This window comes from Gallinula chloropus (assembly GCF_964237585.1).
Source record: "Gallinula chloropus genome assembly, chromosome: 5".
Lineage (NCBI taxonomy): Eukaryota > Metazoa > Chordata > Aves > Gruiformes > Rallidae > Gallinula > Gallinula chloropus.
The window spans coordinates 62,052,319-62,065,453 of NC_140090.1; the positions used below are offsets into that span (position 1 = coordinate 62,052,319).

The window sequence follows — 13,135 nt, forward strand, 5'->3', positions numbered from 1 at the left end:
CTGTTTATATGAAAGCTTATGCAGTGCATTATACTTGCATCCCAAAGAAAACATACATTTTTAAGCCCTTTATTACAGCATTTTTTTCAGTATAAATATGCAGATTAAAACTATGAGTGTTTTAGGCAAAAGAGTTTTGATTTGTGTACAAAAGTGATATTCTAAAATAAGCCTGCCTTTGCAAGTTCACTTCCCATCTTCTCGGTTAACTGAAGAGATAAAATAGTCAGAAAAATAGAATATAAAAACATATTTTAGTTCTTTGATTATGGAAAACTTCACACTTAAAGTTTATATTAAACACCAGGTGTCTTGGCTAGATGGGTTAGGAATATATTTGTAAAAATAGTGAATTTCTGGAAGATGAATAGGAAAGACAAATGATGACAGTAAGACATATCCTTCCAGGTGAACACGTCTGTGGTTTTAGTCTCTCCACGTGCTTTCTGCAGAGGAATTGTAGGCTTGCTTTCATTCATCACACAAGTAGATTCATTTCCTATTCACAGCTTTCCCAGTGCAGTCAGGCAGGATGTGTAGGTCTCGTTAATGATGTGTTTGTATGAATTTATCGGCAGGCACAAGTTTCAACTGACATATTGGGATATACCTTTAAAACAACGTTTTTGTTCTCATCTAAGAACAGGACACTGAGTGAATTCATTTTGTCAGGAACACAGCAGGGTTCTGGGATTCCAGGAATGATTCCCACTGCTTTTACAATGCTCTGGATTGTAGCATGATTTGATGGCCGGACAATCTGGAATGAAGAGGGAAATAGTTATTGCTTCATTTATGAGCAGTTCCTTTCCTAAACAGGCTTGGAAAATGACAAAAATGATGGTTTTTCTTTCTTGAAAATGTGAATACATATTATTGACTATGCTGCATGGCCCTGTGACTCAGTCCCTGACACTTCCAGCTTTCTTGTGCAGGGTGTATCCAACAGTTAGTTTGTGTTATGCTGCCTTCATAAATACCAGAGGAGGGCACTGGTGGCACAGCCAGCAGCCAGTAGCCTGAAGACAGAATGTCACTGACTGCATCTACTAGATGCTGGAGGCAGGCCTGCAGGAGAAGGCGGCAATGATGGAATGCGCTTTTCTCTCATAAGGTCTTACCTTTTTTCTGAACCTCTTATCTGACTTGTACAATTGGCTACTGTATTTATTTCCAAAATAGCGGTCTGTATGTTCCAGTAGTACTTATCCTCTTATACTCTAACTGGAATTAGTTGTGTTTTCCAGGAGTACTTGCTCTCTTAAAAGAACAGTGCTCCAGAAGTAGTTTCCACAAGAGGGAGGTGCTCTAGAATACTCAGCCAACCTGACAGAGACTTTCTGATCATAACCCCATGACAAGTAATTACTTCATATCTGTAGTTTGTCTGCTTCCCTCTGCCTTCCTCACCAGGCTTTCCCACCTCTCCTGCCCTCCAAGGTAGCCTCAAAGGGGAAGGAGAAAAAGAAAAGGCAAAGAGGGCAGGAGAAGTATGAAGTGAGGTTTCACAGTGGCTTTACATCTGCATTCTGCTCAGGGTACTGGGCCACAATCATGTTTCTACTATTGATTTTTAGATGCAGTAAACAACAATAGAAAAAAAATTTGAGAATAGGAGGTAGCCATTCAGAATGAGAGCGCTGAGAATGAGAAAGGAAAAAGGTTATGTAAATAGTATACTGTTTATACTTAAGTGTAACTTCTTGTTCAGACTTTATTCACAAGCTGTGCTTGACCCTTTCAGCCTGAGCAACTGAATAGTACTAAACAGTTTTCACCACTTCTGTCACTTGAGATACATAAATTTTGGCACAGGTTTACTGGTGACAGAGTGACAGCCTTTCTTTGGTATTGCCTCAGCATAGCATGGGATGCATGTGCTCCTGCTCCATAAGACAATAACGTAGCATGCAACCTGACTGAGGTTGAAACTTCAGTGACTTCTGCTCAGTTGTTGTACTTGAATACTGTCCCAGCAAATGAGTACAGTAACAGCAGTAAAACTGTCTTATTCACATAAGGCTTTTTGCTACTGCTTCATGAGTTTTCTGCATAGGTCTGGTATAGGTGGCATGTGAAATCTTTATCATGATTGATATATCAGGTGGAAAACGACATCTCTGGGATAACAAAGAGGGACATTGCACACCTGCACATGGAAGCAGATTAATGTCTCATATCCCCTCTATTTTTTTGAGTACATGTAAAAGACTATTTTTGATTTCAACATGAAAGGTTATGTAGTGCATGGGGATAACAAAGGAGCAATTTTTTAGGATACTTCAGTTTTCATACATTTACTTGAAGTGTAACAGATTAGCAAATTGGATCCAAATCTCAACTGCTAACAAAGCTTTCAAATGTTATTTAATTAAAGCAACCTCAGTCAAGCCATTACAAGGAAACTGTGAAGTCCGTTCTTGATCCTTTGGAGTTTCTAGACAGCATCTCTATAGCCAAGTTCAAAAAAGAAACCAATTCTGGAAGTGCCTTTCTGTAATTAGCATATGTTGGCATAATTACCAACAGCTTGCACTCTTATGCCATCCTTGATCTTTAGATTTCAAAACTGTCCACAAACAAGCAGCACCAAATTATTCTCATAGCTGCTATGCAATGTAGAAATAATCTTCTACCTGCATTGGCCATGTCAGCAAATCTGGATAGTAAAAGAGAGACAGCAGTAGCTTTTCCATGCTTAAGCACCTGCAGAGTTTAGAACTAGTTTCAAAAAACTAGTTTCTAGAACCAGGTTCTTATACCAACCATTATGAAAAACTTCCTGCAGTATTCCTAGCACCTTTATTATTTCATATTATTATGAAATAATAAAGGTGGTACATATCCTAAAGTGGTACCTCAAGAGAGTTTGTTGATGCCATGCAGTGGGTAGCCATCATTGCCCTCAGTGCAAATTGCTGACTTACAGAGTTCATGGGTATGAACCTGCACAAGACCCTACTAGGATCTGATCCTGGAGTCTCTAATATCTACAAGGAACAGATAGAAGTGAGACAAGTCTAGTGTGACCAGCTTGCTACCAAGAGGAAAGCAATAATTAGGTGTCTAATACCATCTAGTTTATTTACTATGCACAAAAATACTTATAGAGAAAAATGCTTATTATGGGCTATTACTCTGTACAAAATCTGGCTGCCTGAGCGCTACATCTGCAGCAGAGCCAGACAGCACACCCATGCCACATCCAGCTAGGATCCAAGTTTCACAGCCATTCTGGAAACCTTCTCTTCTCTTCCTTAACCTCTAAGACAATCCTAGCTTAGACACCATAAACCCTGACCCCCTTAATAAGCAGTATTTCCTTGCATTGGGAAAGCTTTGTTTTCAAATTTGAATTCAGGTCTCAAAATTAAACTCGTGAACTGATACACTCACGAGGATGAAATCTGGTGAATTCTAATAAATGCTGACCAGGGAAAGGGTATATTCCCACCTACTTCTGCCACACATAGGACTAGTATTTATATGGCAAATGCAGTAGTGCAGCCAGCCAGCCAGCCGTTATTAACCATGTAAGCTAGTCTTCCCCCCACCTCATACTTCAGGGAATAAGAACTTCAGCAGTAAGGTTGGTGAACTATGACAATATTTGTACCAGAGCTCTTTTGTACCTCAATAAAGAACTGCAGTTATTAAAGTAGATATTGAGAGTCATGCACCAATACTTCAAAAAAAAAAAAAATCATACAACGTGATGATTCTCTACATGCCAGGCATAGAAGTATATTTGTATCTCCACAGTTCTAAAAGAGTATGTGAAAATAAGTTGTTGTGCTGCATGTCCTGTTGTCCATCACAGGTTGACTGTGTAGTCTTCATGAATAGCCTTAATCTGGTCTTTAACTCAGGAATGCCAAGTTCATATGAATGCTTTCCTAATTTAGGGTACTGAAGCCTTAAAAAGCTGGAATCAATCTATTCAGCACTATTCCGTATCATTGCATTGGTACATATGCAAGAACAAAAGCTATTGTCCCCTCCATAATTCATCATGCTGATGTCCTAGTTATCTCTGTTGACTTGGAAACAGTAATGAAAAAAAGTTACAGCTATGAATTTGCCTCTATTTTTTCCTTCTTAAAAATACAAAGCTAAAAAAGCGGACCTCTTCCAAATCAAACCAAATCAGAGTGTATTAAACTCCCTCAAATATATGTATTTAAACCCCCTCAAATATATGTATCTGTGATTTAGCTTTAAATTTCTCTGGGGATTTTTTTGTTTGGTTGGTTTAATTTTTTGGCACCAAGATGATAATATCGCCACATTAATTTGTCTACAAAATAAGTATAAAAATGAGAACTAAAATAAGTGGTTTTGATTTACAAGGGAATCTTTATTTTACAGGAAGTAATATTTCTAGATAAGACCTAAGTCAGCAGCATAAGCTTATTTAATGATTCCAATTAGAAACACTGTCTTTTGGTTCTGTCAGCTGTTGTGTCTTTAGTATCATACTGTTTGGCTCACAAGAAACCAGATATGTTAAATATATGTTTATTTACCTTTTTTGTTTTGTTTTTTGTTTTGCTTTGGTATGTATGAATGGTGTGTTTAACTGTGGGTCTGTGGCAGAGGACCCATATTTCCAGGCTGTTCTATTTTTTGGATAAATTAAACAGTGATTGTGTTGCATGATCTCTTTATACTACAACAAAAAAATTGAAGTTGTATTTGAGCCTAAGCAAGCTTAAATTTTTACCAGACAATGTATCAATTATATATACATGCTTCAGCATCAGCCAGCTACACAAGAACATGTGGTTAGATTTGTACAGCCTACCCTGAGGTTTGGATCTCAACTGTTCCTGGATTTAAACTACCCTGCATATCTACTCTTTCCGAAATCACACTACTTATTTCAACATAAGCATACAGCTATCTCCCTGTGTATTAAGTAGGGAAGATTCCTGTCTTAGAGCTTTGAAATTCTGTGCCATAAATACTATCCATTTTTTATGTGCCAAGTGACCACATGCAAAAAAAAAGAAGTAGAATAAATAATCAGCTTATTTGCAGGTAGAACTGCAAAATAATTACACTTTCTAAACGTGCAGGTTATGCAATGCTTCAAAGCTTCCCTTTGCCCTTTTACTTGAAAGTCATACAAAATGCCAATTCCTGTGCTCCATGGGATTGCCAAAATTCCTACTTCTTGACACAGAGCGAGTGGGAGCATTTTGAGATGCATATATCAGCTAAACCAGCATTCTTATTTTCAAAGTGATAAGTTTGTTAAAGTTAAATATTCCTCAGTGACAATATTCTGCATTTTCCCCCTAAGGTATTACCAGTGGAATTCAGAAATGCTCTGATATACACCTCATTTTATTATTAGCATATACTACTTTATACATCTGCTACCACAAAAGAGTAGTTTGATGATTTAGCTTGTAACCATTTTTTAATAAGCTTCATAAATCTTTACGATAGTTTCAAGATATACAATGAGAAATTGGAATCTTTTTGCCCTCTGAAGAATAAGTTGATGGAAATGCTATTGTTAAAATGATTTCGTCTAAACAAGGCAACAGAACAAAGTGAAAATGGTAAAACTAGAGGAAAATCTAGCTAAAAAAGTAGGAGGATAGGCAAAACAGTAGATCTACAGTTTGCAAACTAGCAACAACAGAAAGGCACACTACCTTGGGCATTGGAAATTCACATGCCCCAGCACAGTAGTAGGCATCAAATGATTTGGGAGATATGATCCATTCATTCCAGCCAATATCAGCAAAGTCAACTTTCATGTATCTTCTTGAACAAACCCTTGGCTCGTTCCATTGTTTCCGCCTTGCTTTCTTCATTGTTTTCTCATCAAAATTTAGCACCTGAGACTTTGTAAGTGTTTCTGTATTTTCTTGCCCTTTTCTCCTTCGGTCTTTGCGTGAGGCTTTTGGTTTCAAGGACTTGTAGGCATTCTCCCATATGTTGTGTTTGTGATATTTATTGTTGTTATAATCTACTTCTGGCAACTCATTGTTCTGGATAGAGCTCGAGAGGTATGTATCCCTCCTCACGCGGGTATCGGTAGAAGCATTAGGGGATAGATTTGGGTCTCCATCATTGGAAGGGAACGGGTCATAACGTTGTAGGGTGACTGCCACACTGTTAGGTTCAGAGATTGCGAGATCATTGGCATAAACTAGTATATATGGTAAATGACTGGTGACCTGTTCAGGGAAGCCCTGATGTTTCTCCCCAGAATCAAGTTCAGCGCAGAGAATGAGCTCTCTAGCCTGTTTTGATTCTTTAATGATATGTGAAATGTCCTTTGCATGCCAAGCCCCTCGCCTTTGAAGAGACACGGTGATGTTTCCTTTCACTAGCCCATAGGCAGAATTCTGGTGAATGCTTCGGAAAATGAGGTTGAGCTGCAGGATCGGGGGCAGGTGAAGGAGACGGCAGGATGAGTTCTTGGACCGCTTACAAAACACTTCCCGGTGCCGAGGGCGTTTTTCAGCATAGAAGTGAAAAGTGGCAGCAAGGATCATCTCTGAATCCTGCATGGATGTCAGATTGAAGCAGTACAAGGGTTTCTGAGCCAAGAATTCTGCAAGAGAGCAAGGAAAACATGGATAAATTTTGAAACCAAAAATGGTAGCCAAACTCTTGTTCATATGTGAGTGGATTGACAAATTTGGGGCTTTCTTTATCCACTTCCCATCAGCTGTTATAGTGAGCTTGTCACTTCAGCTTTAAAGTGTGGTGAATGAGAGGAGGAAAAACCCAAATAATATTTACCAATATTACAATAACATCAGGAGTGTCCAACACACTGGGCATCTTTTGTATACATATGGCACAAATCTCTTCCCTGAGATTTTCAGTTTCAGACTGCCTTTTATTCCATGCAGGCAAGAAAAGCAATCCTTGCTTCTATTTAATTTATAACAATATAAATTTCAGAGAAGCTATAAAATTTGCCTGTGTCAGAGCTCAGAAATTTATGTTAGTGTATTAGCTGAAAACTAGGTTTACAATTAATATTAAAGATGGTCTAATCTAAAGCTGACAGCAAAGATTCCTGAAAGATCTCTGTGGGCAACAGCATATGAAGTTTATCATGTATAAACAGCACATGAGACATTTCATGAAGGGGATGGAATTAAGCAATGCAACACATTTTGGGGGCTGTTACTCTTATGAACAATCCTCCTTTCCATTATACAACATGTATGTAGGAGCTTTGTTTAAAGTGCTGTGATACCTACTTGATTTCTAAGACTTGTGTTTTGATCTAGTTATAGCTACTGTTGAATAAGAATTGACTCTTAAAATTTGAACTTTGTTTGATATAGCTTCTTTTTAGCTACTTGAACAATTTGTGCTCAGGTTACCTCTCTACCCTCCTCCCGAGGAGATGAGCAGTTTTACAACTGTTTATACCATGTTTATTTAAACAGCAGAACCCCCTTGTAGTGTGTTAAAACATAAACCCAGAAGCAAAAGACCATGCCTTCACAGTCTATCATTGTGACCAGGTGGTATTTTGTTGTTTTTTTATTTCTTTGTAAGCTCAAGAATATAAAGGAAAGTGATAGCAAAACCAAGATGTGATTCCTGTTCTGCCAGGCTTGGACTGGTACTTGAAATACATCAAAGGACTAAAGTGGGTAAGTTTGCATCTTTAGTTAACCCACGTAGACAAACTCTCTGGCAGCCCTTCTTGACGTACCTGGAAATTCTCTGGCAGCAGGGAGAGAAAAACACAAAACCAAACAAAACCAAACAGCCAGCCTTCTCAGAAACACTTAGGTTTCTTTTTCAGTGCACTGTGAAGCTACAGAAATTTTGGCAGCAACAGAAAGACAGTACTATTAACTGCCACCTGTCAGAACATTCTTCCTTTTAAGCAGTTTCACTTAAACAGATTGTACTGAGTCTGGCTGAGGTGGAGTTAGTTATCTCCATAGCAGCCCTCGTAATGCTCTGCTATGTATTGTATCTAGGAAGATGTTGATAACACACATGAGTTTTGGCTGCTACTGAGCAGAGCAGTGCTGGCACAGCACCAAGGCTGTCACTCCAATATTCTCTCCCCAGCAGTAGTCTGGGTGTGGGCAAGAACTTGGGAGAGGACATGGCTAGGACAGCTGACCCAAACTGACCAAAGTGATATTCCATCCCATATGATGGCTGCTCAGCAGTAAAAGTTAAGACAAGGGGGGGAGGGGGGCATTGGTTAATTATGACATTTTTCTTCTGGAGTAATCAGTATGCCTACTGAAGCTCTGCTTTCATGAATGACCTTTGCTTTACTAAACTGCCTTTATCTGGGCCCACAAGGTTTTTTTCCATCTTATTTTTCTTCCCCTGTCTTGCTGAAGAGGGAAGTGATAGAACAGGTTGGAGGACACCAAGCATCCAGCCAAAGTCAACCCACCACCATGGAAATTGAGCGCCACATCTCACTAAATTGGTGCTTGCTTGTTTCCAGTTCATGCTGGATAGAACCATCATTTGGACTAAACCACAGCAGGTTAGGCTGTTCATTAATTCCAGGCCAAAACAGACAGTCTGAAAGTACAAATGTGTGCAGTTTCCATCTACAACATCTGTATTTGATCTGTATCTGATGCCCATATAAAGCTTTCATAGGTGGCAGAGAGGCTAACAGAAACTATATTCTGTGACAAGGACCTATTTATTTCTGTCAGTTAAGGACAGGATTCCTATCAGTAAAATTTTAAGCAACACCAGTCAGTTGACCCCAGGTGCTCATAGTGTGAAAATTCTTATGAGCTCAGATTCTATTCAGGTCTTTGAAACACAGAAATTTCACAAGGCCAACAGCCTATTTTTTCAGACCAAGAAGAATAATAATCATAGCATTTCCTTTAGAACAACAGTTATTAATGTTTGTTCATTTCAGAAGGCAAAAAGTCTATCCCCTGCCTCCCCCTACCTGAGAAGTGCACAGTTGAAATGAATTTTTTTTTTTTTTTAGTAGTGGAATGCTCATAGCACCATCAGTTCTAGAGATATAACTAAGAAGCATTTATTACTAGGATAAAGGCATTTCAAACACCAGAGTCCCAGGGTTTCATATGGGAAGGTAACTTGTAATGATAACTGAGAGAAAGGCAATTTTAATTAATATAAATGAATTCTGCATTCTAGAGCAAAACAAACTCTTCAAAAGTAAAAACTCTTTTTAGAACAGGACAAGAGTCTGTGAATCTGCATCAACTGAAAATCCAAAAGCCTGAAAGTAAAGGCTTTTTAGGAATTGAGGAGACCTTGAGTTTAGATAGAACATAGTCATATTTATCATATTGCATCAGATTGCTCAGGCCAACCTGTCAAGGTCGTTACATTTTCCAGGTCTACTCTGAGCTGAACTGTACTAGCTGTATACATTAAAGCAGTTAATGTAGTGATTCTATCTATATATAGTCTTAATTAAATGGCTGCTATTTCTTACAATTCACCAAGGTCTTTGCTTTGTCTAGCATAGAGGATGGATGATGTTCAGTGAATGAGTGGCAAGAGTCAATTTATGGGGCTGTTTCATGGTTTAGGCACCAGACTGATGCCATGAAGACTAATTATCTTCTCAACAACCTAGGTGAAGTTAGGCAATTAACTTAATATTTCACTTTTGGTCACAAACCAGTTAGGACTTAATTGTATCACTAACTTTAGACAATTGGTGCTGTTTTCGAAAGCTACAGAGTTACCTCAAAATTGGAAAGGATCTAAAAAAAACCCTGAACAACTCAACCCCCAGAACCTGAGAAAGTAGTCCATAGACTCTCTCTCAGCTGCTTATCAGAGAAATAACAAACTCTTGTGAACACACAGCTCCTGTGAGCTGAGAGGAGGTGATCAGATGTTTGTGAAGCTCTTTTCTTGAAGCGGTAAGTACCACTAGACAAACATAAAGAAGTTGTATTTGGAATGTGTGCAAATAGTACATGCATATATTTAGCAAGTACCTCACATTGAAGATGGAGAAACATCATATATTCAGTAATACTGTCAATTCGATAACCCTGTAAGGGATATGTAGAATTATAATATGATTGTCTAGCTGAGAAGTCCTCAGTAATGCATATGATAAAGGAGAAAACTGCATCTGACCTGACCTTTTGCACCTCTGGAGTCTGCATCTTGATAATACTGATGCTTGAGCATCCCCTAACAAATGGCTTTAAGCTATAGTGTAGGAACAGAAGGCTACATGTTTTCTGAAAGGTAGATTTAAAAAAAATAATCCATTGCTTGGGATAATTAAAAGGAAATTATTGTAAGTGTGGTTTGTTTTGGTTATCTCATTAAGATCAGAGTTATTATCCACATTTTATAGAGAACAGACATTCCACAAGTCTTATTAGAAGAACATTCCTAATTTCTTCTTTAAGAAGAAAACACTGGAATTTCTTGGAGTAGATAAAGAAAAATACACTCCCAGATAAGGTTCTTCTCCATTCCCTCATTTTGTGTCATTCTGTGAATCACTTCAGACTGTTTATCACTAGATTGATGAATTACAAAGAAATACAATTTATTGTCATAACAAAGGAACACTGCAGTGGAGCTTCTGCTTTCCCACCATGTTACTGGGGAGAGATGAGATCCAGTAGAGAAAATACACAGATGGAACAGAAGACAGGGGTATCAGAGAAAGGTGTGCTTTATTTCCATCACATGGAAAGACACATTATTTCTAAGCATCTCTGCCTTGGTTTCATAATCTGACAGATGAGCAAAATAATATTGATTTGCAATTGTCCAGCACAGTATCTGTAGAAAATACTGCTATTTCAGTGTCTTAAACTAGACTTTTAACCACTAGATACAAGTTGCTCAGTAGATTAATTTTAGAAAGGAGAAAAAGAAAACAGTGCCATTCTTGCATTCTTCACAAACCACGCTTGTGGTCCTGGGCCTTACTTGAGTAGCAGCCAATATCAGCTGCTCAGTTCACAGAAAAATAAGGGTGGCAGCATGAGTTCACAGAATAACCATCCACAGTGGAAGTTACTTCCTAACCCCTATTAGCAGCTACTAGCTAATGATCTAGAGCATGACGATTTATTTCTCTCCCAAACGTCTATGATTGTTGTAAAGACTAACCCCTAGGTTTCTGGACTTCTTCATTAGCCCCTTACCTTTCCATGGGACATCCTCCTCCTTGAATATGATTACTTTTTAATAGTACATTTGATATAGGATAGAAATTAAGTTGGAGTGTACTAGCTAATGTGAATGATTGTGTGATATTCTAGTGACCATTCCCTAAAATACTGTATGCTGCTTTTAAATGTGGTGGAAACTCACAAAAGCAAATTTTGAATTAGTATATCAGATGTGCCTATACAAAAATGAATATTTCTGGCAATGTAAAAAAAAAAAAGTTATATTCTAGAAACTGATCTCTTATTTTAAGAGCTAGTATCTTTGTTATAGCCTGTAAGAGTTAACTAAAGGAGGAAGACATTTTCCATAAAAGATACTTTGGATTTCCATGGCAGTGGATAACAAATGGATAGCAAACCTCCTCTTCCTCATTTTGAAGTAAGGCTCTAATAACGAAAGTGTCATTTTGACAGAGTATACATGCTCTTCCACCCTCATAATGAAGCCAGGTAAAGCTGGGGAGAGGGAGGGCAGACAGATGCCCTCTCAGGTTTAGGCAGTGCAGTGAACGTCAGATCCCGAGCAGTTTAGGTGCTCCCGTAGGCGGCACTCTTCCTAACAGAAACTTGTAAGGCAGCGAGAAGAGCCGGAGGAGAGGACCCGCGGCTTGAGCACTCGCTATTAGCTTTGCACTCCCAAGTATCTCTGAAAAGATTATTTCGCCCCAGTGCGACGTGCGCAGGGAACGGCTCTTCTTTTGCTGACGGTTTGCACGCGCAGCAACGGAGGCTTTCCGCAGGGCGCTGCTACCTTGTCGCGGATCGGGAGCCGCGAAGCCGGCAGAGGTGGCAAGCCGGACGCAGAGCGGAGGGGAGACCGTGTCCATGTAGTTAGCAAGGGTCTCCCCAGTATTCACCCAGCGTGACACCCCCAGCAGTCAATGAGAGCCTTGGCGCAAAGCCGTCACTTTAAAGCGAAAGAGGAGTGAGGAGGCTCCGGCGGTGCCCCCCGCGCCCGGCCCGGCTTACCTGGCCTGGCTTTGAAGCTGCGGACCGTATTGCCGTCGCCGGGCCGGCTCCCTTCCCGATTGTACTTCTCGTAGAGCTTAAGCATGTGGACAGCTACCATGTCCTGAGAGATGCTGCCCAGCGCAGGGGGCGGCGAAGAGCCCCCGCGGGGGTCACGGCCGGGGGACGACGAGTCCCGGGCGGCCGGCGGCTGGACGGGACAGGCGAGCTGGCTGCCGGCGCCCTCCCCTGCAGGCGAGCGGCAGCCCCCATGGCCCAGGGCCCACAGCAGGACGCAGCAGGTCAGGCGGCCGGCCATCGGCGGGATGCTGCGGGGCGGCCGGGCACGGAGCGGCGGCGGCTCGGTCGCTGCCTTTGCCTGGGTCTCCCGGTTGGCCCTGCCGCACCGGGGCGAGGGGGCGGTGGGGCCGGGGAGGGAGGAGGGAGGGTGGGGGTGGCTCCCCCCACCCCCGCTGCTGCTGATGCCGCCTCCGCCGGGCCAATCCCCGGGCCCGGGGGTGAGGAGTTGCGGCCCGGGGGCGGCGGAGCGGCGACAGCGCCAGGGGTCCGCATTCGGGGGTGGGAGGGGTGGAGCGGAATAAGAAGACGACACGACACGCTACATTCCTCTAATGTGGGGCTTCCCCGCTCTTTAAAGCGTAGCGGGCAAAGGATCTAAATTAATTAATGCAGTGCCACTGATTGGAGACACATGTCGCCGCCGCCGTGGCAGGACGGCACCTTGGCTGCCTGCGCCAGCGATGGAGCCGGGGGAACTTGAAAAAAACTTCTAAAAGATAGAAGTAAATAGATGACAAGCGGGCACACCGGCAGTGGGAAAGGACGGGAGGATAGGTGATGGGAGGGGCAGCATTAAAAGGACAGAGTGCGCACATACATACATGCAGGAAGAAGTGGAAGGGTCTTTTTTGTCTCGACAGGCAGGACTGACAATGCTGTCTCAGAAAGGCAACGCTGTAAATAGTTGTTTAAAGGATTCTGGAAAAAAGAGGAGTTCCCGG

General features: G+C 41.1%; 1 protein-coding gene across 1 annotated transcript; it reads right to left on the reverse strand.

Annotated features, from left to right (window-relative positions):
- Positions 1-568: 568 nt before the first annotated feature.
- GDF10 (growth differentiation factor 10) lies at positions 569-12,432 on the reverse strand (the record flags this gene model as incomplete). Its single annotated transcript, XM_084264404.1, has 3 exons — positions 569-760; positions 5,667-6,574; positions 12,135-12,432. The coding sequence occupies 3 exons, from the start codon at positions 12,430-12,432 to the stop codon at positions 569-571; spliced, it is 1,398 nt and encodes a 465-aa protein (XP_084120530.1).
- Between the last annotated feature and the right edge of the window lie 703 nt (positions 12,433-13,135).